The sequence below is a fragment of the Eucyclogobius newberryi genome, unplaced genomic scaffold, assembly GCF_026437365.1.
Source record: "Eucyclogobius newberryi isolate DKJ021-1_F unplaced genomic scaffold, fEucNew1.0.hap1 SCAF_2, whole genome shotgun sequence".
NCBI lineage: Eukaryota > Metazoa > Chordata > Actinopteri > Gobiiformes > Gobiidae > Eucyclogobius > Eucyclogobius newberryi.
In genome coordinates, this window is record NW_027315834.1 from 51,845,066 (window position 1) to 51,861,132 (window position 16,067).

The following is a 16,067-nucleotide window of genomic DNA, read 5'->3' on the forward strand; positions in this document are numbered from 1 at the left end:
CTTTAACTGCAAAATAAAGCTAAAGCAGGTCTAAACCAGGTCTAAACCAGGTCTAAAGCAGGACTAAACCAGGACTAAACCAGGTCTAAAGCAGGACTAAAGCAGGACTAAAGCAGGACTAAAGCAGGTCTAAAGCAGGTCTAAAGCAGGTCTAAAGCAGGACTAAACCAGGACTTAAGCAGGACTAAAGCAGGACTAAAGCAGGTCTAAAGCAGGACTAAAGCAGGTCTAAAGCAGGTCTAAAGCAGGACTAAAGCAGGACTAAACCAGGACTAAAGCAGGTCTTAAGCAGGACTAAAGCAGGACTAAAGCAGGTCTAAAGCAGGACTAAAGCAGGACTAAAGCAGGTCTTAAGCAGGACTAAAGCAGGACTAAAGCAGGTCTAAAGCAGGTCTAAAGCAGGTCTTAAGCAGGACTAAAGCAGGACTAAAGCAGGACTAAAGCAGGTCTAAAGCAGGACTAAACCAGGACTAAACCAGGACTAAAGCAGGACTAAAGCAGGTCTAAAGCAGGTCTAAAGCAGGACTAAACCAGGACTAAAGCAGGTCTAAAGCAGGTCTAAAGCAGGACTAAAGCAGGTCTAAAGCAGGACTAAAGCAGGACTAAACCAGGTCTAAACCAGGACTCAATGACACTGCAGTTTCATTCTTCTTCAACACTTTTTATTTCACATTTAAATATTCTGCTTGTATAAAGTCGCTGTGGGAAACGTGGGGACTTGAATAATATTTTTTTTTTTACATTTTCAGAAAAACACAAAATTCAATTAGAAATGTGAATATTGTGATGTTAAAGGTCCTGCTCACGGTCACTGACCTGAACCCACAAAAGAAACCACAGATAAATGAGGAGAAGCAGCTTTATTTCATGGAACTTTTCACACCAACATGAAAAACAGAAGAGAATAATAAGAGCTCGACGTGGAGCCGCTTTTCTCTGCTCTCCGTTTCCAAAACTTCAATCAAACCGTGCCACATAAACAACACCACAAGTGGAGTGGGTCATCTTCAGGAGCACACGCAAACGTCACGCCCCAGACCTCAGGAGCACACGCAAACGTCACGCCCCAGACCTCAGGAGCACACGCAAACGTCACGCCCCAGACCTCAGGAGCACACGCAAACGTCACGCTCCAGACCTCAGGAGCACACGTCACGCTCCAGACCTCAGGAGCACACGCAAACGTCACGCCCCAGACCTCAGGAGCACACGCAAACGTCACGCCCCAGACCTCAGGAGCACACGCAAACGTCACGCCCCAGACCTCAGGAGCACACGCAAACGTCACGCCCCAGACCTCAGGAGCACACGCAAACGTCACGCTCCAGACCTCAGGAGCACACGCAAACGTCACGCCCCAGACCTCAGGAGCACACGTCACGCCCCAGACCTCAGGAGCACACGCAAACGTCACGCTCCAGACCTCAGGAGCACACGCAAACGTCACACCCCAGACCTCAGGAGCACACGCAAACGTCACGCCCCAGACCTCAGGAGCACACGCAAACGTCACACCCCAGACCTCAGGAGCACACGCAAACGTCACGCTCCAGACCTCAGGAGCACACGCAAACGTCACACCCCAGACCTCAGGAGCACACGCAAACGTCACGCCCCAGACCTCAGGAGCACACGCAAACGTCACGCTCCAGACCTCAGGAGCACACGCAAACGTCACGCCCCAGACCTCAGGAGCACACGCAAACGTCACGCTCCAGACCTCAGGAGCACACGCAAACGTCACGCCCCAGACCTCAGGAGCACACGCAAACGTCACGCCCCAGACCTCAGGAGCACACGCAAACGTCACGCCCCAGACCTCAGGAGCACACGCAAACGTCACGCTCCAGACCTCAGGAGCAAACGTCACGCCCCAGACCTCAGGAGCACACGCAAACGTCACGCCCCAGACCTCAGGAGCACACGCAAACGTCACGCCCCAGACCTCAGGAGCACACGCAAACGTCACGCCCCAGACCTCAGGAGCACACGCAAACGTCACGCTCCAGACCTCAGGAGCACACGCAAACGTCACGCTCCAGACCTCAGGAGCAAACGTCACGCCCCAGACCTCAGGAGCACTCGAACACTTTTCTGCAGCGCCCGCGTCTCGCCCGCGTCGGCTGTAAATGTTCCGCAGTGCGACATTAAACTGATGGATCTCCATGGAGACGAGCGGGAGGCGCCACTGACAAAAACTGACACTGACGAAAACAAAAATATTTCAGTCGATGAAACTAAACCAGGTCAAATCCAAAGCGCTGTAGTGAGGATTCTACAGTGTCACACATGACAGGTCAGCTCTGTGGAGAAGCGTCGCAGGGTTTTAGAGTCATAAAAACATCAGGAAAAAAAACTCATAAATAAAATGCAAGATCGTTTTATTAAATCCGTTTAATGCCACAGTGGAACATCGAGGGCGACGCACAGACAAGTGACGAGCAGCGAGCGAGCGGCGCGACAGAAAAGTGACGCAGTGCAGCTTTAATCACGACACAAACAAGGAGGTCACCAAAGCTCGAGGGGTGAGAAGAGAACGTGGTGATGCGAGACGCGGAGGAGGCGGGGAAGAGGAGGAGGAGGCGGAGAAGAGGAAGAGGAGAAGAGGAGGAGGAGGCGGGGAAGAGGAAGAGGAGAAGAGGAGGAGGAGGCGGGTAAGAGGAAGAGGAGAAGATGGAGCGAGACGTTTGCGTTTGAAGAGTCCCTTTCCAGACGAGCGTGAGGCGCAGGAGCTCAGAGGAACCGGATGCCTGCTCCAAACTGCACTCCGTCACATATTCTGAGGAAACACACAGGACAGAATCACGTCATTAAAGGTGCATTAGGTAACGTGTCACCATGGAGACGGACCCGCCCACCAGGAAAGTCCCACATCTTTAAGGTCATAAAGGCAGAACGGATTCATCATTTTGGGGAGAATCATGTGATCATGTTGATGCGTGTGGCGCCCTCTAGTGGACTCATCTGGACACTGTTCTCAGAAAGAGACGTTTCAACTTTCATCCAGAAGTCATTTTCAATCTAAAGGCTCTGGTGTGCTCTGGAGGAGGAGCTCAGACCTGAAAGGGCTCGTTATGGCTCGTTATTATGGAGGATTTTAAGGACGACATAAATAATAATAAAGCATTTACTAAAAGAACATTTCAATGATGTTTGAGTGGTTTAAATGTAAAGATGAATGAGAACTAACACTGACATATAGATGTGTCACATGTTATGATCCGTGGAGAACATGTCCAGACGAGACTCTTGAACGTGGAGTTAGTTTCAGGCTCTGGACTCAAAGAGAACGAGTCTCTGCTTGTTCTTTTACGTTTAGTTTGTATCATTTGATCACAATATTTGAGGTTTAGTCGACAAAACTCATGTCATTTTAAATTACAAAGACATGTGTGTGTATGTGTGTGTGTGTGTGTGTGTGTCCTGTGTGTCTGTGTGTGTGTCCTATGTGTGTCGTGTGTGTGTGTCTCCTGTGTGTGTGTGTGTGTGTCTCGTGTGTGTGTCTCCTGTGTGTGTGTGTGTGTGTGTCTCCTGTGTGTGTGTGTGTGTGTGTGTCTCCTGTGTGTGTGTCTCCTGTGTGTGTGTCTCCTGTGTGTGTGTGTGTGTGTCTGTGTGTGTGTGTCTCGTGTGTGTGTGTGTGTGTGTGTCTCCTGTGTGTGTGTCTCCTGTGTGTGTGTCTCCTGTGTGTGTGTGTGTGTCTCGTGTGTGTGTGTGTGTCTCCTGTGTGTGTGTGTGTGTGTGTGTCTCCTGTGTGTGTGTGTGTCTCCTGTGTGTGTGTGTGTGTGTGTGTGTGTGTCTCGTGTGTGTGTGTGTGTGTGTGTGTCTCGTGTGTGTGTGTGTGTGTCTCGTGTGTGTGTGTGTGTGTCTCGTGTGTGTGTGTGTGTCTCCTGTGTGTGTGTCTCCTGTGTGTGTGTCTCCTGTGTGTGTGTGTGTGTGTGTGTGTGTGTGTCTCCTGTGTGTGTGTGTGTGTGTGTGTGTGTGTGTCTCCTGTGTGTGTGTGTCTCCTGTGTGTGTGTGTCTCCTGTGTGTGTGTGTGTCTCGTGTGTGTGTGTGTGTCTCGTGTGTGTGTGTGTGTGTCTCGTGTGTGTGTGAGTGTGTGTGTGTCTCGTGTGTGTGTGTGTGTGTCTCGTGTGTGTGTGTGTGTGTCTCGTGTATGTGTGTGTGTGTCTCGTGTGTGTGTGTGTGTCTCCTGTGTGTGTGTCTCCTGTGTGTGTGTCTCCTGTGTGTGTGTGTGTGTGTGTGTGTGTGTGTCTCCTGTGTGTGTGTGTGTGTGTGTGTCTCCTGTGTGTGTGTGTCTCCTGTGTGTGTGTGTCTCCTGTGTGTGTGTGTGTCTGTGTGTGTGTGTCTCCTGTGTGTGTGTGTGTGTCTCCTGTGTGTGTGTGTCTCGTGTGTGTGTGTGTCTCCTGTGTGTGTGTGTGTGTGTGTCTCCTGTGTGTGTGTGTCTCCTGTGTGTGTGTGTGTGTCTCGTGTGTGTGTGTCTCCTGTGTGTGTGTGTGTGTGTCTCGTGTGTGTGTGTCTCCTGTGTGTGTGTGTGTCTCCTGTGTGTGTGTGTGTGTGTCTCCTGTGTGTGTGTGTGTGTCTCCTGTGTGTGTGTGTGTGTGTGTGTCTCCTGTGTGTGTGTGTGTGTGTGTGTCTCCTGTGTGTGTGTCTCCTGTGTGTGTGTGTGTCTCCTGTGTGTGTGTGTGTGTGTCTCCTGTGTGTGTGTGTGTGTCTCCTGTGTGTGTGTGTGTGTGTGTGTCTCCTGTGTGTGTGTGTGTGTGTGTGTCTCCTGTGTGTGTGTGTGTGTGTGTGTGTCTCCTGTGTGTGTGTGTGTGTGTGTCTCCTGTGTGTGTGTGTGTGTGTCTCCTGTGTGTGTGTGTGTGTGTCTCCTGTGTGTGTGTGTGTGTGTCTCCTCTGTGTGTGTGTGTGTGTCTCCTGTGTGTGTGTGTGTCTCCTCTGTGTGTGTGTTTGTGTCTCCTCTGTGTGTGTGTGTGTGTGTGTGTCTCGTGTGTGTGTGTGTGTCTCGTGTGTGTGTGTGTGTCTCGTGTGTGTGTCTCGTGTGTGTATGTGTGTGTCTCCTGTGTGTGTGTGTGTCTCGTGTGTGTGTGTGTGTGTGTGTGTGTCTCCTGTGTGTGTGTGTGTGTGTGTGTCTCGTGTGTGTGTGTGTGTGTGTGTGTGTCTCGTGTGTGTGTGTGTGTGTGTCTCGTGTGTGTGTGTGTGTGTGTGTGTGTGTCTCGTGTGTGTGTGTGTGTGTGTGTGTGTGTGTGTGTGTCTCGTGACGTGTGTGTGTCTGACCTGTCCCCGCTCTGGACTCCCATGGGGATACAGTAGTTGAGCTCCAGTCGGGCGATGTTCCCGAGCCTCAGGACGATCCCGGCTCCGTACGACCAACGAATGCACTCGGCCAGTTTCTGCAGGTGAGCGCGGGGCCCCTCCCCTAAAACACACACATGAACACACACACACATGAACACACACACACACACATGAACACACACACACACACATAAACACACACACACACACACACACGAACACACACACACACATGAACACACACACACATGAACACACACACGAACACACACACGAACACACACACACATAAACACACACACATGAACACACACATGAACACACACACATGAACACACACACACACGAACACACACACGAACACACACACACACACACATGAACACACACATGAACACACACATGAACACACACATGAACACACACATGAACACACACATGAACACACACATGAACACACACACACACACGAACACACACATAAACACACACACATGAACACACACACACACATGAACACACACACACACGAACACACACATGAACACACACACACACACACATGAACACACACATGAACACACACATGAACACACATGAACACACACATGAACACACACACATAAACACACACACATACACACACACACAGAAACACACACATTAACACACACACACACACACAAACACACACATGAACACAAACACATAAACACACACACATGAACACACACACATAAACACACACACATACACACACACACATACACACACATGAACACACACACATAAACACACACACATACACACACAGAAACACACACATGAACACACACACATGAACACACACACATGAACACACACACACACACATGGACACACACATGAACACACACACATGAACACACACATGAACACACACATGAACACACACACATGAACACACACACACACACACATGAACACACACACATGAACACACACACACACACACATGAACACACACATGAACACACACACATAAACACACACACATACACACACACACACAGAAACACACACATTAACACACACACACACACACACACAAACACACACCTTGAGGACCCCATAAATCCGAGTGTTACCGTAGTTGAGGTTGCAGAGGTTCCCGGCGTTGAGGAAGAAGTGTGTCCTGAACAAGTCCCCGAAGCCTCCTCGTCCTGGTCTGAAGGGCAGCGGCGTGTAGAGGTGCAGGCCCCCCGCCCAGTACGCCTCGCCCCCCAGGTAATCCCCTAGAACAGAGAGGACCAGGACACATCTGTCCAGTACATTTGGAGTACTGGACCGCGGCCCAAACTAAACGATGAGCAGGTCCCGTTACCTTCGCTCTGTGGTCCAATACTGTACATCCCGAATCCTCGTACGCTGGTGGGACCTCCCAGGTAAAATCTGACGAAACACAGCAAACAAAAGGTTTACTCTACGTCCGTAGAGTTTTGAGAATCGGTGACGACGTTTACGTGCAGTCGATGTTCAGGATTCTGACCGGGAAGAACACGTTTACATGAGTTTCTCCTGCACACGCCGCTCTAATCGACCTGGAAAGGACCAGGGCTATTCTCAGACCATCTGCTCTGACCCATCTTCCGTGGTTTGTTACTGGTTTAGTCCTGGTTTAGACCTGGTTTAGTCCTGGTTTAGTCCTGGTTTAGTCCTGGTTTAGTCCTGGTTTAGACCTGGTTTAGACCTGGTTTAGACCTGGTTTAGACCTGGTTTAGACCTGGTTTAGACCTGGTTTAGACCTGGTTTAGTCCTGGTTTAGACCTGGTTTAGTCCTGGTTTAGTCCATGTTTAGTCCTGGTTTAGTCCATGTTTAGTCCTGGTTTAGTCCTAGTTTAGACCTGGTTTAGTCCTGGTTTAGTCCATGTTCAGTCCTGGTTTAGTCCTGGTTTAGTCCTGGTTTAGACCTGGTTTAGACCTGGTTTAGTCCATGTTCAGTCCTGGTTTAGTCCATGTTCAGTCCTGGTTTAGTCCATGTTCAGTCCTGGTTTAGTCCATGTTCAGTCCTGGTTTAGTCCATGTTTAGTCCTGGTTTAGTCCTGGTTTAGACCTGGTTTAGACCTGGTTTAGACCTGGTTTAGACCTGGTTTAGACCTGGTTTAGTCCTGGTTTAGACCTGGTTTAGTCCTGGTCTAGACCTGGTTTAGACCTGGTTTAGTCCTGGTTTAGACCTGGTTTAGACCTGGTTTAGACCTGGTTTAGTCCTGGTTTAGTCCTGGTTTAGACCTGGTTTAGACCTGGTTTAGTCCTGGTTTAGACCTGGTTTAGACCTGGTTTAGACCTGGTTTAGTCCTGGTTTAGTCCTGGTTCAGTCCTGGTTCAGTCCTGGTTTAGACCTGGTTTAGACCTGGTTTAGTCCTGGTTTAGACCTGGTTTAGACCTGGTTTAGTCCTGGTTTAGTCCTGGTTTAGTCCTGGTTTAGTCCTGGTTTAGTCCTGGTTTAGTCCTGGTTTAGACCTGGTTTAGACCTGGTTTAGACCTGGTTTAGTCCTGGTTTAGACCTGGTTTAGACCTGGTTTAGACCTGGTTTAGACCTGGTTTAGACCTGGTTTAGTCCTGGTTTAGTCCTGGTTTAGACCTGGTTTACACCTGGTTTAGTCCTGGTTTAGACCTGGTTTAGACCTGGTTTAGACCTGGTTTAGACCTGGTTTAGTCCTGGTTTAGACCTGGTTTAGACCTGGTTTAGTCCTGGTTTAGTCCTGGTTTAGTCCTAGTTTAGACCTGGTTTAGTCCATGTTCAGTCCTGGTTTAGTCCTGGTTTAGACCTGGTTTAGACCTGGTTTAGTCCTGGTTTAGTCCTGGTTTAGTCCTGGTTTAGTCCTGGTTTAGTCCTGGTTTAGACCTGGTTTAGTCCATGTTCAGTCCTGGTTTAGACCTGGTTTAGACCTGGTTTAGACCTGGTTTAGTCCTGGTTTAGACCTGGTTTAGACCTGGTTTAGTCCTGGTTTAGTCCTGGTTTAGACCTGGTTTAGACCTGGTTTAGACCTGGTTTAGTCCTGGTTTAGACCTGGTTTAGACCTGGTTTAGTCCTGGTTTAGTCCTGGTTTAGACCTGGTTTAGACCTGGTTTAGTCCTGGTTTAGTCCTGGTTTAGACCTGGTTTAGTCCTGGTTTAGACCTGGTTTAGTCCTGGTTTAGACCTGGTTTAGACCTGGTTTAGTCCTGGTTTAGTCCTGGTTTAGTCCTGGTTTAGACCTGGTTTAGTCCATGTTCAGTCCTGGTTTAGTCCATGTTTAGTCCTGGTTTAGTCCTGGTTTAGTCCTGGTTTAGTCCTGGTTTAGTCCTGGTTTAGTCCTGGTTTAGACCTGGTTTAGACCTGGTTTAGACTTGGTTTAGTCCTGGTTTAGTCCTGGTTTAGTCCTGGTTTAGACCTGGTTTAGACCTGGTTTAGTCCTGGTTTAGTCCTGGTTTAGTCCTGGTTTAGACCTGGTTTAGTCCTGGTTTAGACCTGGTTTAGTCCATGTTCAGTCCTGGTTTAGTCCTGGTTTAGACCTGGTTTAGACCTGGTTTAGTCCTGGTTTAGTCCTGGTTTAGTCCTGGTTTAGTCCTGGTTTAGACCTGGTTTAGTCCTGGTTTAGACCTGGTTTAGTCCTGGTTTAGTCCTGGTTTAGACCTGGTTTAGACCTGGTTTAGACCTGGTTTAGACCTGGTTTCGACCTGGTTTAGTCCTGGTTTAGACCTGGTTTAGACCTGGTTTAGTCCTGGTTTAGTCCTGGTTTAGTCCTGGTTTAGTCCTGGTTTAGACCTGGTTTAGACCTGGTTTCGACCCGTTCCATCTGGGGTGATACATCTCGTCTTGTCCTGGTTTAACTCTGGCTCAGTCGTGGTTCTGCAGTTTTTGGTGAAGCCTCTCGTTTGCTTTGAACGTCTAATATGCTGTTGTTTTATCATTATTGAAAACAGGTATATTTTGTGGGATGACGTTAAACTGGCGGCGTGTTGTAGAGACCGGCCCCGACGCCAGGTCTCTACAAAACATCTGGCCCTCTGGAAAATGAAGTCCAACAGCCCCGGTCTAGTCGCAAATGCGCGTACTTTCGGCTTCTTCTTCCTGTATCCAAAGATGACAATAATACACAGTCCGGGGCCCGTTACGGTCGCCTTCGCTTGCGCTCTGGTGCCGGTTCTGACCCAACACCAAAACTTGGGCACGATTGTGACTCACGATCATTCTTCATGAAATCTTGGATGAAGGTGAGATGCTTGCAAGTCCTGACCTCGAAAGACCTTCCTTTCGATACCATGAGCAGATATTCGGGATAGAAAAGGAAGTAACCCAGCGGCCATGTTTGGGGGTTTTAAAAAGGGGTTATTGGCGTCACCGGGTTGAAAGGGTTTTGACCGTAGGCCGCGCGGAACATTCCGTACCTGTCTGCGATGGACGACGTCTGCCCTCCGAGTGGGTACAGCATCCCTCCCCAGAAAGACGCAGACAACACCTGCAACAGAACGGCTCGCGTCAGACAGAAGAACGCACGCCGCGCTCTTCGGCCGGGCGTGTCCAGGTGGGCGCGGCCTCTGGAATCTGAGCCCGAGTGCACGGTCGCCGCCGCAGATCGCACACTGGATGTTTCAGTAGAAGGGAAGATTAAACCCTTTTAATCTCCCCAAAATGATTAGTCTAATCTAAGAAGTTTGATGGACGAAGACGCCATCCTCCGATTGCAGCCCTAACGACGCAGCTCCTTTTGTGGATCTCTGCAAACATTTCATGAATTTAAAGTATTTAATCCACATTCCTCTCCTTTAGGTTATTTCTTGCTTGTAGTTATAATAAATCACATGTTTTTAGTCCAATTTTAGGCCTGGAAAAGACAGATTTTCTCAGGTGGTTCTTGGCGTGAAAGGTTTGAGAATCTCTGCTGTGGAGATTTGAAACTAGGCCCTGTTTGTAGTCGGTAACGGTTTGATTGGGCTTAGATTTGAACCCGCGAGCCTTTGGTTAACGGGCTTCGGACACTGACCGAGTCCCAGAAAAGTCGTCTGTTCAGCTGAAGCTCAAAGTCCTCTTTGAGAAAACTGGCATCTCCTCCGGTGTATCCGGCCAGCTCCTGTTTTACGCAGAAGACACGGGGAATAAGAGAGACATTTAAAGGTGTGAAATCTGATCAAATATAAAACCATTCATGTATTTACACAACGGCTCTACAACGCCAAAGTGACCTGACCTGATTGACCCGCAGTAAGGCACCTCTGTTTGGGAAGATCGCAGAATTCCTCGAGTCTATGGACATGGTGTGCTGCCGAGGGGAAGAAGAAGATCAAATATGAGTAAAACACAGCTAAATGTGTGTTCTGAGAAATCAAAGGTCATCAGTTTCCTCACAGAAAGTGCAGATTTGAGCGAGTGACCGCTCTCTTCTCGGACGGCAAACGACGCGCTCCGAGCCAAACAGCCGAGTTCTCTCCAAACGCCCTCCCACTTCAGGGAGTGGCTCGTCCAGCCCAGAGGGAACTGACCGCAGCAGGAGGGAAACACGTGAGGTCGTTAAACATTCATCATCATCACCACCACCACCACCACCACCACCACCACCACCACCACCACCACCACCACCATCATCATCATCATCATCATCATCATCATCATCATCATCATCATCATCATCATCATCATCATCATCATCATCATCATCACCACCACCACCACCACCACCATCATCATCATCATCATCATCATCATCATCATCACCACCACCACCATCATCACCACCATCATCATCATCATCATCATCACCACCACCACCATCATCATCATCATCATCATCATCACCATCACCATCATCACCATCATCACCATCATCACCATCATCATCATCATCATCATCATCATCATCACCACCATCATCATCATCACCACCATCATCATCATCATCACCACCGTCATCATCATCATCATCATCATCACCATCATCATCATCACCATCATCACCATCATCACCATCATCACCATCATCATCATCATCATCATCACCATCATCATCACCACCATCATCACCACCATCATCATCCTCATCATCATCATCATCTCGCACTCACGTTGAGCTCTGCAGAAAGGCCTCGGTCCGTCTCCTTTAGCGAGCTCCAGGGAAACTGTCCGGTCACTTTGTAAGCGTTCAAAGTGAAGCTGGAGCACAGAAGGGTGAATACCATTACAGACCAGAGAGAAGACCAGAGAGAAGACCATTACAGACCAGAGAGAAGACCAGAGAGAAGACCAGAGAGAAGACCATTACAGACCAGAGAGAAGACCAGAGAGAAGACCAGAGAGAAGACCATTACAGACCAGAGAGAAGACCAGAGAGAAGACCAGAGAGAAGACCAGAGAGAAGACCATTACAGACCAGAGAGAAGACCAGAGAGAAGACCAGAGAGAAGACCACAGAGAAGACCATTACAGACCAGAGAGAAGACCAGAGAGAAGACCAGAGAGAAGACCATTACAGACCAGAGAGAAGACCAGAGAGAAGACCAGAGAGAAGACCAGAGAGAAGACCATTACAGACCAGAGAGAAGACCAGAGAGAAGACCAGAGAGAAGACCAGAGAGAAGACCACAGAGAAGACCATTACAGACCAGAGAGAAGACCAGAGAGAAGACCAGAGAGAAGACCATTACAGACCAGAGAGAAGACCAGAGAGAAGACCAGAGAGAAGACCAGAGAGAAGACCATTACAGACCAGAGAGAAGACCAGAGAGAAGACCATTACAGACCAGAGAGAAGACCAGAGAGAAGACCAGAGAGAAGACCAGAGAGAAGACCAGAGAGAAGACCATTACAGACCAGAGAGAAGACCAGAGAGAAGACCAGAGAGAAGACCAGAGAGAAGACCAGAGAGAAGACCATTACAGACCAGAGAGAAGACCAGAGAGAAGACCATTACAGACCAGAGAGAAGACCAGAGAGAAGACCAGAGAGAAGACCACAGAGAAGACCATTACAGACCAGAGAGAAGACCAGAGAGAAGACCAGAGAGAAGACCAGAGAGAAGACCAGAGAGAAGACCAGAGAGAAGACCATTACAGACCAGAGAGAAGACCAGAGAGAAGACCATTACAGACCAGAGAGAAGACCAGAGAGAAGACCAGAGAGGAGACCACAGAGAAGACCAGAGAGAAGACCACAGAGTCTCACTTTACATTTGAGAAACTAGGGGAAACGTGCGTCCCTCAAACAAACACTAGAAGAACATGCATGGTTCTGGTTCTTACTTTTGGTTCTGGTTCTTACTTGCGTTCAAAGAATCCGGGCTGCGGTTTGAAAAAGGACAAACCGTAGGACGTCTCCTTGGTCCCGTAGGAGAACTGAAAGGTGAGTTTCTCCGCTCGACCCAGCAGGTTCGGCAGCTTCAGACCCAGAACCTGGCGGAGCACAAAGCGTGAGCTGGACCTGCAGAGGGCGCTCTAGGTTCTTTGAGGTTCTTTGAGGTTCTCTGAGGTTCTCTGAGGTTCTCACCATGCTGCCCTCGTTGTTCCCGACCATGGTGTTGTAGCTCCCCGTGATGCGTTTGATCTCGGTCACTTCAAACGTCACGTCCAGACCGTTGGGCAACGCGTCGGCTCCTGGACATCAAACACAAGCATTTACACCAGAACCAATCCAGGGCTGCATGAAGCAGAAGCAGAAGAAAGAAGCGGAAGAAGAGTGGCAGTAGTAGTCGCAGTAGTAGTCGCAGTAGTAGTAGTAGTAGTAGTAGTAGTAGCAGTAGTAGCAGCAGTAGTCGTAGTAGTAGTCGCAGTAGTAGTAGTAGTAGTCGCAGTAGTAGTAGCAGTAGTCGTAGTCGCAGTAGTAGTAGTAGTAGTAGTAGCAGCAGCAGTAGTAGTAGTAGTAGTAGTCGCAGTAGTAGTTGCAGTAGTAGCAGTAGTAGTAGCAGTAGTCGTAGTCGCAGTAGTAGTAGTAGTCGCAGTAGTAGTAGTAGTAGTAGCAGCAGTAGTAGTAGTAGCAGTAGTCGTAGTCGCAGTAGTAGTAGTAGTCGCAGTAGTAGTTGCAGTAGTAGTAGTAGTAGCAGTAGTAGTAGCAGTAGTCGTAGTAGTAGTAGTAGTCGTAGTAGTAGTAGCATTAGTAGTAGCAGTAGCAGTAGCAGTAGTAGTAGTAGCAGTAGTAGTAGTCGTAGTCGCAGTAGTAGTAGCAGTAGTAGTAGCAGTAGCAGCAGTAGTAGTAGCAGTAGTAGTAGTCGCAGTAGTAGTAGTAGTAGTAGCAGTAGTAGTAGCAGTAGTCGTAGTCGCAGTAGTAGTCGCAGTAGTAGTAGCAGTAGTAGTAGCAGTAGTCGTAGTCGCAGTAGTAGTCGCAGTAGCAGTAGTAGTAGTCGTAGTCGCAGTAGTAGTCGCAGTAGTAGTCGCAGTAGCAGTAGTCGTAGTCGCAGTAGTAGTCGCAGTAGTAGTAGTAGTAGTAGTAGTAGTCGTAGTCACAGTAGTAGTCGCAGTAGTAGTAGTAGTAGTACTAGCAGTAGTAGTAGCAGTAGTAGTAGTCGTAGTCACAGTAGTAGTCGCAGTAGTAGTAGTAGTAGCAGTAGTAGTCGCAGTAGTAGTCGTAGTAGCAGTAGTAGTAGTAGTAGTAGTCGTAGTCACAGTACTAGTCGCAGTAGTAGCAGTAGTAGTAGTAGCAGTAGTCGTAGTCACAGTAGTAGTCGCAGTAGTAGTAGTAGTAGTAGCAGTAGTCGTAGTCACAGTAGTAGTCGCAGTAGTAGTAGTAGTAGTACTAGCAGTAGTAGTAGCAGTAGTAGTAGTCGTAGTCACAGTAGTAGTCGCAGTAGTAGTAGTAGTAGCAGTAGTAGTCGTAGTAGTAGTAGTAGTAGTCGTAGTAGCAGTAGTAGTAGTAGTAGTAGTAGTCGTAGTCACAGTACTAGTCGCAGTAGTAGTAGTAGTAGTAGTAGCAGTAGTAGTAGCAGTAGTAGTAGCAGTAGCAGCAGTAGTAGTAGCAGTAGTAGTAGCAGTAGTAGCAGTAGTCGTAGTCACAGTAGTAGTAGCAGTAGCAGTAGTCACAGTAGTAGTTGTAGTAGCAGTAGTAGTAGTAGCAGTAGTCGTAGTCGTAGTAGTAGTCGCAGTAGTAGTAGTAGTAGTAGTAGCATTAGTAGTAGTAGTAGTAGTAGCAGTAGTAGTAGCAGTAGTAGTAGCAGTAGTCGTAGTCACAGTAGTAGTCGCAGTAGTAGTAGCAGTAGCAGCAGTAGTAGTAGCAGTAGTAGTAGCAGTAGTAGCAGTAGTAGTAGTAGTAGTAGTAGCAGCAGTAGCAGTAGCAGTAGTAGTAGTAGTAGTAGTAGTAGCAGTAGTAGTAGTCGTAGTCGCAGTAGTAGTAGCAGTAGTCGTAGTCACAGTAGTAGTAGCAGTAGCAGTAGTCACAGTAGTAGTTGTAGTAGCAGTAGTAGTAGTAGCAGTAGTCGTAGTCGTAGTAGTAGTCGCAGTAGTAGTAGTAGTAGTAGTAGCATTAGTAGTAGTAGTAGTAGTAGTAGTAGTAGTAGTAGTAGTAGTAGTAGTAGTAGTAGTAGTAGCAGCAGTAGCAGTAGCAGTAGTAGTAGTAGTAGTAGTAGTAGCAGTAGTAGTAGTCGTAGTCGCAGTAGTAGTAGTAGCAGTAGCAGTAGTCGTAGTCGCAGTAGTAGTAGTCGCAGTAGTAGTAGTAGTAGCAGTAGTAGTAGCAGTAGTCGTAGTCGCAGTAGTAGTAGTAGTAGCAGTAGTAGTAGCAGTAGTCGCAGTAGCAGTAGTAGTAGTCGTAGTCGCAGTAGTAGTCGCAGTAGTAGTAGCAGTAGCGGTAGTCGTAGTCGTAGTAGTAGTCGCAGTAGTAGTAGCAGTAGTAGTAGCAGTAGTCGTAGTCGCAGTAGTAGTCGCAGTAGTAGTAGCAGTAGTAGTAGCAGTAGTCGTAGTCGCAGTAGTAGTCGCAGTAGTAGTAGCAGTAGTAGTAGCAGTAGTAGTAGCAGTAGTCGTCGCAGTAGTAGTCGCAGTAGTAGTAGTCGCAGTAGTAGTAGTCGCAGTAGTAGTAGTAGTAGTAGTAGTAGTAGTAGCAGCAGTAGTAGTCGCAGTAGTAGTCACAGTAGTAGTAGTAGCAGTAGTAGTCGCAGTAGTAGTAGCAGTAGCAGCAGTAGTAGTAGCAGTAGTAGTAGCAGCAGTAGTCGTAGTCACAGTAGTAGTCACAGTAGTAGTCGCAGTAGTAGTCGCAGTAGTAGTAGCAGTAGTAGTAGCCGTAGTCACAGTAGTAGTTGTAGTAGCAGCAGTAGTAGTAGTAGTAGCAGTAGCAGTAGCAGTAGCAGTAGCAGTAGTAGTAGTAGTAGTAGTAGTAGTAGTAGCAGCAGTAGTAGTCGCAGCAGTAGTATTAGTAGTAGCAGTAGTAGTAGTCGTAGTCGCAGTAGTAGTAGCAGTAGCAGTAGTCGCAGTAGTAGTAGCAGTAGTCGTAGTCGCAGTAGTAGTCGCAGTAGTAGTCGCAGTAGTAGTAGCAGTAGCAGTAGCAGTAGTATTAGTAGTAGCAGTAGTAGTAGTCGTAGTCGCAGTAGTAGTAGTAGCAGTAGTAGTAGCAGTAGTCGCAGTAGCAGTAGTAGTAGTCGTAGTCGCAGTAGTAGTCGCAGTAGTAGTAGCAGTAGCAGTAGCAGTAGTAGTAGTCGCAGTAGTAGCAGTAGTCGTAGTCGCAGTAGTAGTCGCAGTAGCAGTAGTAGTAGCAGTAGTCGTCGCAGTAGTAGTCGCAGTAGTAGTAGTCGCAGTAGTAGTAGTCGCAGTAGTAGTAGTAGTAGTAGCAGCAGTAGTAGTCGC

The 16,067-nt window shown here is 48.1% G+C and overlaps 1 protein-coding gene across 1 annotated transcript in view; it reads right to left on the bottom strand.

Moving 5' to 3' along the window:
• Positions 1 to 1,973: 1,973 nt before the first annotated feature.
• The window catches only part of LOC140367070 (sorting and assembly machinery component 50 homolog A), a 24,132-nt gene continuing 10,038 nt past the window's right edge, over positions 1,974 to 16,067 (bottom strand). Inside the window, exons 5-15 of the mRNA XM_072453390.1 lie at positions 12,793 to 12,899; positions 12,568 to 12,698; positions 11,376 to 11,463; positions 10,663 to 10,791; positions 10,505 to 10,576; positions 10,301 to 10,387; positions 9,705 to 9,775; positions 6,659 to 6,726; positions 6,423 to 6,569; positions 5,275 to 5,416; positions 1,974 to 2,779 (exon numbers count right to left, since the gene is read on the bottom strand). Of these exons, the coding sequence (XP_072309491.1) occupies positions 2,734 to 2,779; positions 5,275 to 5,416; positions 6,423 to 6,569; positions 6,659 to 6,726; positions 9,705 to 9,775; positions 10,301 to 10,387; positions 10,505 to 10,576; positions 10,663 to 10,791; positions 11,376 to 11,463; positions 12,568 to 12,698; positions 12,793 to 12,899 (1,088 nt within the window). The 3' untranslated portion in view covers positions 1,974 to 2,733. The remainder of the gene's footprint in view (positions 2,780 to 5,274; positions 5,417 to 6,422; positions 6,570 to 6,658; positions 6,727 to 9,704; positions 9,776 to 10,300; positions 10,388 to 10,504; positions 10,577 to 10,662; positions 10,792 to 11,375; positions 11,464 to 12,567; positions 12,699 to 12,792; positions 12,900 to 16,067) is intronic.